Raw genomic sequence first — 10,961 nt, forward strand, 5'->3', positions numbered from 1 at the left:
GAACTGGGGAAACCTGTACCACCGATATAGTGTCCCAACGACCAAACGGCCCGAGAATCAAGTGGACGGGGGTCAATTCTGTGGCTAAACAAAGGGAGGTAATATCCAGCTGTAAAATTGAGATCAGCTATTGCCTTAAAGATGTTGTTAACCATGAACTTTTGATATCCCAGTTTATTAACATCAATACCATCATTGAGGGTATCTTTACTAAAAAACCCTCAGCCAATAAAACGATAAAACTGGGATGGTTTGATAAACCCTGCACTACAACTTTACGGGAATTAAAACGAGTTTTAGGGCTCAAACCCCGAGATGGTATTAGCATCAAAGAAGCAAGGGTTAACTACAAACTGGCTATCTCTAACAGGAAAAAGGTACTACAGAGAGAAGCTTGGGATAAACTGAATGAAGCTGTTGAGACAAAAAACAGTAAACTTTACTGGGAAATAGTCAACAGTCCATTCTTAAATTCGGAAGGTGTCCCAGAAATCACTTCTTATGTTGCGTGCGAGGACTGGGTCTCTCATTTTACTAATATTTTTAACCCAGAAAAGGTATTATTGACCCAACCCTCGGCTGATTTGCCATTGTGGTCACCTCTACCTTTGGATATTACGCTACAGGAAGGACTGGAAGGCCTTGCCAATAGCAAGGGGGGGAAGGCCCCGGGACCTGATGGGGTGCCCATAGATTTATTAAAGACAGAACCTAACCTGTGGGCCCCCATTTTGGTTAGGACATTTAACTGTGCAGCTGTAGGCGATTTCCCTCCCTCTTGGGGTCAATCGGTGATCGTGCCCTTATTCAAAAAAGGCAGTAAATCCGAGGCCTCTAACTATCGGCCAATTTCTCTATTGGATGCCTCAGTAAAGGTTATGAGCAGAATCCTGCTCATTAGACTGGAAACTTGGGCAGAAGATATGAGTATTTTAACTAAAGTGCAATACGGCTTCAGGAAGGGGATGGGTACTCTGGAGCAATGCGTGAACTTGGATCTTTTAATTAACAAATACACAGTAGCCAAAAAGGGTAATTTATTTTTATGTTTTGCTGATCTGAGCAGCGCATTTGATTTAGTTGACCATGGCATTCTTTGGCAGGTTTTACTGGAGTTAGGAGCACCTAAAGAAATAGTACATTTCCTGGCTAGGCTTTACCAGAAACTTTCTTGTAAAGTCCGATATGGCAGCCATGGTGAATGCACACCTTTCTTCAAGGTATCCAGGGGCATCCGCCAAGGATGCGTACTAGCTCCCCTTTTATTTTCTCTTTTTATTAACTGTGTTGATCGCACTTTGGCAACCATACCAGCAGATGCCCCGCAGATTGGAGGCAATCCTGTCTCAATCTTACTTTATGCGGACGACGCAGTACTTTTATCACGCACTCAGATGGGCTTACAACGTCTCATTGATGGTTTTATGCTGTTCATACAAAACAGGAGACTTTGTGTAAACAAATCTAAGACCTATGTTATGTTGTGCGGTGAGTCAGCCAACAAACTAAAGTCTAATTTCTATCTCGACAGCGCCAAAATGTTACAAGTTAAAACATTTTGTTATCTAGGAATCACTTATGCTAATGATGGGTCCTGGAAATCAGAGCTTGAAAATGCTAGGTCGAAAATGACTCGTTGTACCAGCAGTGTTTTTCGTTTCTCATCTAAGCTCGGCTCAAGAAGCATTCGTGACATGATTAATATTTACAATATTCGCTGTGTTCCCTCGGCATTGTATGGGGCTGGAGTGTGGGGCCACACAGACGGCACCTCTCTCCAAAAAGAGGAGAACAAGTTCCTAAGAAAAGTGCTATGTGTCCCCCACTCCGCTTCCATTCAATTAATTCATGACGAGGTTGGGGTCGAGTTTATTTCGGACTTAGCAGCCGTTCGTCCACTCTTATTGTGGCGATCTATTTGGGCTAAGCCCGAGACTCGATTCACTCAAGAAATTATTCTTGATTGTATAGGCTTGGACTTTTCTTTTCGTATTCTTTGGCTGAAATATATTAGTTTCTGGTTTAAGACTTTGTTTGATATTGATGTTCTTACTGACCCCGAACTTGCGGTAGAAATACCCAAAAAAGAGATCAAACAAATGTTCTTGATGTATAAAAAGAAAGGGCGAGAAGAGGTATATGGCAAGCTAACTACTGTAAAGTTTTATAGAGAACTTAACTTGCCACCAGGGTTCCAAGCATATCTTCTACATGTCAGTCGCCCATCTCATCAATATGTTTTAACTCGCGTCAGGTTGGGCATTGCACACCATCTTGTTGCGTTCCCAGTACAGAAACAGAAATCTGAAACCCCCTGCCCTTGTGACAATGTTTCACGCCAGAGTTGCTGCCATTTCTTACTTTTTTGTAAATTTTATCATTTTCTAAGACTAAGGTATTTAAAACCTATATTTATTAAATACAAAATAAGGTCTTTTAAGAATGCCCTTGTGTTACTGTCAGCTTTAGAAAACGTGGATATATGTTTTTTTGTTGCCATTTATATTTTGAAATGTACAGCTGCCAGGAAAAGTATTGTATTGCCATGATCTCTATATTCCTGTCTGTACTTCTCAAAACGTACAGCTGCCAGGGGGAGCACTTTCTTTAGTAGTGCTCAACTTATCTTTAACCCTGTCTGTACATGTTCCCTTTTTCCTTTTGATTCTTTCATATTTTTAACATACAGCTGCCAGGATATATCTAGTGCTGCTACATTTCCATACCTTTCTGCTCGTTTTAACAAATTTTTAATATTTAAAACTTTCATGTCCCACGACTAGGTGAGGGCTTATTGTTCAACGTACAGCTGCCAGGATAAACACTTTTGTGCCAATTTATTCATTCCTGTCTGTACGATTTTAACTTTGTTTTAATTATGATCCAATGTTAAACGCTGGTCCGTATGTGTCCTACCCTTATATGAATTATCTTGGATTCCCCTGTATAAATCTTGTATTTTATAACAATTTTTTAATGTAACGGATTGATTTCATGTTTGCTTGTATGATTTGTTTACAAATCGAATAAAAGCTTTGAAATTGAAATTGAAATTGAATTTACAAAAATAAGGTATTTCTGTATCACACATTATATTAAATGACTATAGCATAAGACAGGAAGTAATTTCACTTCGTAAGTTATTTAAATATCACGTAGCCCAATAGTACAGCAAATAGACTGAGGATAGAGGGGAAAAGGGAAGAAAGAAACTGCAGAAAGAGCCCTGTGTATCAAGAGCCTATTAATAAAGTGGGTATAATGTGCCACAGTGTAGTTTGAAGAGATTGCTGTTCCATCCTTTGTGCAAGTGAATAAGGGAAACGGGCTAATCGTTCTAGGCTGGTATGAAGATCTAGTCCGTTACTGCATAATAGGTAAACACATGAGGCCTGCTCTTTTCTTTCTGTACTTTTTTGTTTCAAGGTTACTTATATTGATAATGCCTTGTGTGTTGGTGAGTCATTACTTATTCTGATCGCCATTCGTTTCATGGCTTTGAATGTGTGTGTGTGTGTGTGTGTGTGTGTGTGTGTGTGGGGGGGGTCTTTGTTGGAGGAAACATACTCAAAAACTACACATGCAATTTTTTATTAAAATAAAGCATGTTCAAAAGAAAATTTGAGCACTGTTTTCTCAGTTGCTTAATATACTTTTATATACATTTTAAACACAAGTAAGTAATTATATTGAAGAGCATAGAGGAAGTTTGCCCTTAAGTAAGCAATGCCGTTGGCAAGGAAGAGAGCGGATGGAAGAAAGGTGCATATTAGGTCATTGTGTACTTAATATGGCTGACTGCGGTAATGCCAGTAAGACTGGATTGCTATTTATTGCAGAAAAACAAAATTATGATTCATTCACACCTCATATATGTTTTTGTTTTCCCTTAGGATAAGTCACATCCGAGATTTCATTGAGAAAGTTCAGGGAAGCCAAGGACGTGTCCCTTTTACTCTTACAACATCTCCTCCTCTGCAAGAACCTTTGGATGAGACATTAACTCTGGAGGAAGCTCGGCTTCAAAATTCTGTTCTTGTTCAAAGACTGCAGAAAACCGAAAACTTCACAACCTCTGGTTCCTTGCAGTTTTAAAGGCTTTCTTTAGGGATAGGATATTTTAAAATGAATTTCTGCAGGCTGCCATCATGGCAGCTGAAGGATTATTAGCATGGCAGCTGAAGGATTATTAGAGGACAATCTGTCTGGAAAAACAAATTTCAACTTGCCATGGAAACAATGCCAGTATTAACAATTATTTCTGTGTAACATCCATTGGAACAGCAACGATTAATACTAGTGAACCTCCGATTATTCACACTGTGCATTTTCCACAAACCCTACACCCAGTAATTGGTAGCACAGTGCAAAGCTGCACTGTTATTTTAAACCATCTTCAAAGATATTCACTGAAAGTTCTGCTGGCATTGATCGTGGCAGGAAATTCATTTGGTGCTATTTTTGTTTACACTGTGAAGCGCTCTGCAACAAGATCTTTCAGTGAAAATATTCTGTGGAGACAAATGCAAACCAAAGAATCAGAAAAATAAGAGTGCATAATGGGCAAACGCGAGAGAACATCTGTATTATTTGCCACCAGAAGTCAGATTTGACCTTATTTATATTTCAAAGTATGTCTCAGTATTACGTGTCTCCCATGACGGCTTCTAACATAGACTATGCATCTTCCATGTTTAACAAGAAAGGAGACTGATTTACCCAAGGCACAGTCCCTGCACTCCTGAAGTAGCCAGCAGTAGGTAGCTTGGAAGCATTATCAGAGAATTGTTCAGATTTATTCCACATAAAAATGTCTAGCTACCCCCCCAACAACCCACTTGCCTTACTGGGGGCTGAAGGAACAAATGGTTTACCGTACTAATATATATCTAGCTAAGCTACATGATCTATATTAGATACTGCATGGGCACAGGTCTGTTTTCTAAATGCCTGAGCCTGCTCGATGGTGTGAATAAATCACACCCACCTGAAAAATACAGTTTAGATAGAACATTTCTGCCGAAAGACTGAAAGGTAATTTAATTTTGTTTGAAAGTGTCCCATATGAAAACAGTGTATGTGACAAAACAAGGGCGGAGCTCCTAAAAGAAGATCAAACTTAGGCCATGATAAATATTGAGAAATGTTTTTTGCTGATTGAATCTAGATAATCCTGCTGTGTTATTAGTCTGATCTACTCTATCCATTTTATTCACTGACAATTTAGTCACGTTTGAAATAGTTTGCTCATTTGTTGCAAGGTGTCATAACTAGGTCTATTACATTGCCAAAGATAGTGAACTTTGCTAGTTCTTCTCCTATATGCCTAACGCAGAGCTCATTCACTGCTAGGATATGTCTGATGTCCATGGCATTAAGGTCTTACATTACATTGTTAATCATAGGCAAACAAAGTGATCACATACTGGAATCTAGGCTCACCAGGTGTTGGAGATCAAGACCAATTGACAAAGGAAACAAGAACACAAACATCAAACAAACTTAGCATAATCATGTAGATTGCACCCTATGGGTAAACACATGGAAACTCCCAATTGAGAAGGCATATTTGTGGAGAGGATATTAGGAGTGGCCAGAGCTGCTGACTCGGGAGCGAGGGATCCGGGTTTATGTCTCGGCATCGGCTCAGCACCCTGTGATTCTGGGAAAATCAATTAGTCTCCCCCTTGCCCTTGGACAGCGCCTGGGTACCCTAACGAGTAAAAAGCCGCACTATATAAATGAATGAATTAGCACAAATTAGTGTGATATACAGACTGGTACATTGTGGAACAGAAGTTGGAAATGGATCACTGAACCCTAAAGAGAAAAGGCTCCATCTGATGGGTACAATCAAGGGTTTGTATGTTGACATATTACCTAGTCGAGCCGAAGGTAGTTTATACTTCCAGTCACAGAAGGGAGGAAAGAATAATGCAAACAAACACACCTCAGTGTCAAGCATTTTGGATGCAACCGTTTCCAGTCGACTGAGTGAAAAAGTAATTTAATGAGCACAGCTTACAGAGGTTGGCTCTTCAGGTTGTTGAGGGTAGATATGGTGCTGCCTGACGTGCAGTATGATTTGACATAAGCTGTCCTACTTCAGGTGCCCTACCAAAGGTGAGAATATGGGACACACCATTGATCACCCTAAAAGCTATATTACTGCTAGATAGGACACGTTAGGTGCATTCCACTTTTATGAAAAAGTCTTCAATGCCATCAGATTTGGTGTCTGCTATGTTATTCTCCGTATTCCCTGGGTGTTGCTTCGACTATAAATGTTCCTGTAATTCAGTGAAGCTTATGTGTAGATAAGCGTCAAATTGTGTTTCATGATTAATAATGCAATCCGAGAGTCCATCCTTGTTGCACAACTGCAATCAGTAAGTCCATCCTTGTTGCTGGACAGGGGGAAACAGCTATGTTCTATCAGTGTAATTGTTCTGTTGGAGTAAAGAACAACCTAATCTTCTTGTTGATGGAGTTGTTTGCAGCGAATGGTGATCTCCAGGCAATGGAATTACTGTGGCGTAGGCGTGTCCAGAAAGTAGTCAGGCAATTGCATAAAACGAAGTTGGCTTTTTAAAAAAATAAATACATTTTGGGCCATATTTACCATTATTTCGCGCAGCAAGCCACCATGCTTGGCTGCGTGAATGGGAAAGGTCCGGAATGTGCCATATTTAACATAATACAGGCGCATGCCTATCCTTTCTTTGCACTGGTGCCATTTTGGCTGCCGAGCACCAATAATAATAATAATAATCTTGTATTTGTAAAGTGCACAGCTACCTGTAGGTTTCCCGGCGCTGGGGGCCGACGGGAAGATTAGGCAAGCTATTGCCCAGAGTCGCATAGTGCTGGGCAAACCCCTGCCGCCGGTGCCGGGGATCGAACCGTGATCCCCAGCGTGCAGCGTCAGTCGCCCTGGCCGCAGCGCCACTCCTCTTCCACAAACTCAAGCACCTTTTGTACCATGGTGCAAGGGTGCCTGCCTTGTAAGCTGGATTTTTTTTTGTGTGTGTAAGAAGGGCCACCTTCCTGCACAAAAACAATCCTCTGAGGCATTTTGCTCTTTCTATGTGTGCTGCAGCACACATAAAAAGATGAAAAAATGAAGCGAAATAAAGTTATTTGTACTCGTTATGAGTCACCTGGGGAGGCATAGCGTTTTGACGTATTCCCAGGTCCACCAGTAATGGTAAATCTGGAAATGGGCTAACAGCCATGGGTGGATGCATGGGCACACCCACGCTTCACCCATGGAAAGCCTCCCATGGGCAGAGTAATGCAACGCAGAGATTTTCACTGAGTTGCAGTACTCCAGATTTATTAAGCCATGTAGGGCTGCGCAAGATGGCCTTGCGTGTCTTGATAAATTGGACATAGGTTTTGCGTCACCCTTGAACCTGAGGTGAAGCGAAACCATTGAGAAATATGTTCCGTTATCTGCAAAATTATCGCCTGGTTCTTGTAGAAAGTATTATGCAGTATACTGCACATAGATTAGTGATAATGACAAGGTATCTTGAAACAAGACCAGTTTGAAAGAGGAAGTGGTGCCTACAAAAATGACACACTATTTGAATATGAATACAGTGAACTAGTTGATTCCAAACTCTGATCGCTCTGCGCCACCACTAGAAGTGTTCTCCAAGTGCCCAAACCAAAATCATAAACAGTAATAAAATGTGATGCAGTGCTTTAGTCAGTGAACCAGACTTTATCTAACTCCAATCTTTCTCTGCACTGGTCTTCACAAGCACCAAACTTCTTCGAACAATGGTTTGTGTTAATTCTGCAATAACACTAATGAGCAGATTTTTCATTAGGTTGATCTCTTGTCAATTAGTCCACAAGGGAAAACGCTGATCTGAAGATGTTTATTATCTGTTGTGTAAAACATTTGCCTGAAGAATTAAATCTTGTTAGAAGAAAGAATCGATGCATCAGAAATGTGGCAGTCTACAGAGGCAGGGCTATCCCTTAACTGCTGTTGATGGGCTAACTATCCTGCTGCTTATCATTGGACACAATTTACTCTTTTCTGTTTCCAAGAGGACTTCCTAAACATTTGCACCCTATCATTGCGGCAGCACATTAGATGGATGTCTTAAGAGCTGATGGGTAAAGCCATACAACGCAATTGTGCACTTGAAAATATTGTAGCAGCCTTATTCACCAATACTCCTTATGCATTTATTGTTGATTTCTGAGGCGACTAGTGCTACACACTCACCCTTAACTATGCACATTTTTATTAAACACTTGAATGAGCAACCATTTTGTTTGCCAGTAGGGTTCACTTTATTGGATAAACTTTATGCAAGCCTACTAATATTTCTAAAATCATTTAGTGTAAGGTAAGATTTAATTTCCGTGGTGTTAGTAAAGACCAAAAAAGTCATTTTAAACATTTGAACAACATGTAGGAATTGAATTAGCTATGTATTTCACACACAAAAACACCACTCATACATTTACTACTACATCTTTTTTGCATCTTTGATTAGCCTTATAGCAATATAACTTTAACGATAACACTGCTGCGCCTTTGTAGTTCTTCCGTAATGGTACAGTTTGTCATTTTCAAATATTCTCACCGAGGTACTGACGCATAAGCATTTCAGGAGTGGATTTTGAATTGGTGAGATAATAAGATCATCTGGAAAAACATGAGCTTTGCATAGTTCATTAAAATAAATTCAAAACATGCTATTTAGAATTTCTTTTCTGATGGCACTTTGGGGTTGGCTGCACCAGTGTCTCAAATGCAGTTTTTCCAGTTGACTTCTGAGTGATTCTTAGTAGTAGGCGCATTTGAAACATGGAGAGTAACTGAATTAAATCCGGTTTTATGTAATTGAGGTGCATCTTTGGGAATATAATAGATTTATGATAAATCATGGTTCAGTGTCATATTTCGGTAGTACTTCAAATGTCATGTATGCAAGGCACATCCCCCCCTATATGAGCGATGTTTCTGAGTTTGTATCATAAATATACTCAACTTAAATGGAAAGTGTTTCTTTGGGAAAAGGCTGAAAGTATGGGTAAATCTAAGCTAAAATTGCAAACATGTGAATAACTAAATGGGGAGGACCATAATGCTGTTCTGAAATATCATGCAAAAATACTGATCTAATTGGAAAACCCAAGCTTTGCAAAATTTTGAAGGTATGATTTTGCACTGAATAGCTGCCTGTAGCTGACTGCCATGTAATTCATCTGATGTAACTGAGTGCCAGTATGGTAAAAAGAGGTTTTGGCATGGAGTGAAGGGCACTTATGAGTTCAGGTAGAGAGTGAATATAAGGTAGCACCGCATGTCTCTACCTCACCCCCTTATATTTAAGCAGTTGCCAGTGGTGAATGCATGGCCTTCAATTTCTTGGGAATATACGTAATCCTGTACAAGCACTGTGATCTTGCAAACCACATATTTATGTTTTGTGACAATATTTGTACTACTCTGAGATGCCTTGTTTACTCCCCTCTAGAGGTACATGCTGTGCGCAGACCAGCATTGAAAGCATTAAATAAACCTCAGGTCTTCTGTGTGGCAGTGTTACACAACCATACAGTCCATAATGCATGCTTTTTTATACGGATTTTCTGTTTTCTTTGATTGCGTTTAAGCGATTTCTACGAAAATATGATTGCCAATAAATATACTCTAATGCAAATACTACAGTATTCATAATTCATATTTGTTTGTTGTGATACCTACTAATTGTTTTCACTGAATAATTTTTTAGATACTTTGAAAGTTCAGTATACTGATTGACATAAAAATCTCTCATGTGATTGCTGCCAATTTGGTTGTGAACTGTTCAGTAGGACACGCATAGCCCAGCTGCATATATCTAGCCTATCGATCATGCGACCAGCAACTGACCCATCAATACCAATCAGACTACAGGGTGGTTCTTTCGAATGGTAGAGATAGTTGAAGCTACATGGGCAAGACCTCCGAGTTAGGTAGCAGCCGTAATCGCCATACAAATTATGATTCTGCCTTTGTCTGTCTGTGACACGCAACACTGGAGAGTTTATGGCAGTATTCAGTATTAAAATCGTGGCTGCATATTCTATTCTTTTAATTTAACACTAATCCGAGGCCCTTATATAAGGCCTGGTCTACCCTAACATTGTCCTTTATCTTTGTTTTCCACTCAATTTAAATGTAACTTATTCCATATTTGCTATTTTCAGTAGTGGGTATTTCAGAGTACCGTCCTCTTTTTGTAAGTGTACATTGAGGTAATTATTTTCATGTGGGAAAACGGATTTAGGTGCCTAATACTCTTAAAAGATCATACCTGTGATTATGGTTTTGACTGTCATTGAGTTTTTGGTCACTAATGTTCCCCAATTTTGCCCCGGTGAAATATTTACACTACACAATATAATTTGAACACCTTTTGCCCAGATAAAAGTATCATTTTGGACTCTCTTTAAAAAAAAAAATGTGTTAACATCTTTATGTATTTGTATTCACACATACAACATACAACATTCATGATAAATACCCACCTCTTTCAACCTGTGAACAGTGCCCATTATATGTACAATCTCATAATTCAAAAGATAACGTCAGTGTTGGGTAATCACATTGCAGTCCTCTTCAAACATATTCCCGAATTTCACCTCCCGCCAGCCTACTACCCCCCCCACTCCCCCCCCCATCCACAACTATCCCAAAAGGGGGATGGGAAAGGGTGGGGTGTACCATTGGACACGCCACCCCAAACCATCTCCCTCCAATGAGGGGACTAATGTGGCAGTTCTCTGTACCTGTTCTGACTCTCCATCCATAGGAAGAGGGCGGCCCCCCACAGAATTCCTGCCCACCAAGCCTTCCCTCTCTACGTCAAATCTCCTCCGGGTCCACCAAACTGCGCAGTTGGTAGGCCCAGATCATGTAGTCCTCATCAGCCTTCTCATCAGTTGTC

General features: G+C 40.1%; 1 protein-coding gene across 2 annotated transcripts in view; it reads left to right on the plus strand.

Moving 5' to 3' along the window:
• The window catches only part of UBXN2A (UBX domain protein 2A), a 215,705-nt gene extending 206,013 nt beyond the window's left edge, over nucleotides 1–9,692 (plus strand). The window contains exon 7 of one of the 2 annotated variants that reach the window (XM_086926263.1): nucleotides 3,894–9,692. In XM_086926263.1, coding sequence (XP_086782389.1) covers nucleotides 3,894–4,095 — 202 coding nt within the window. In that variant the 3' untranslated portion in view covers nucleotides 4,096–9,692. The remainder of the gene's footprint in view (nucleotides 1–3,893) is intronic. The other variant, XM_086926262.1, reaches the window with a different exon arrangement.
• The last annotated feature ends 1,269 nt before the right edge of the window (nucleotides 9,693–10,961 follow it).

Source organism: Lissotriton vulgaris, chromosome 6 (assembly GCF_964263255.1).
Source record: "Lissotriton vulgaris chromosome 6, aLisVul1.2, whole genome shotgun sequence".
Taxonomy (NCBI): domain Eukaryota; kingdom Metazoa; phylum Chordata; class Amphibia; order Caudata; family Salamandridae; genus Lissotriton; species Lissotriton vulgaris.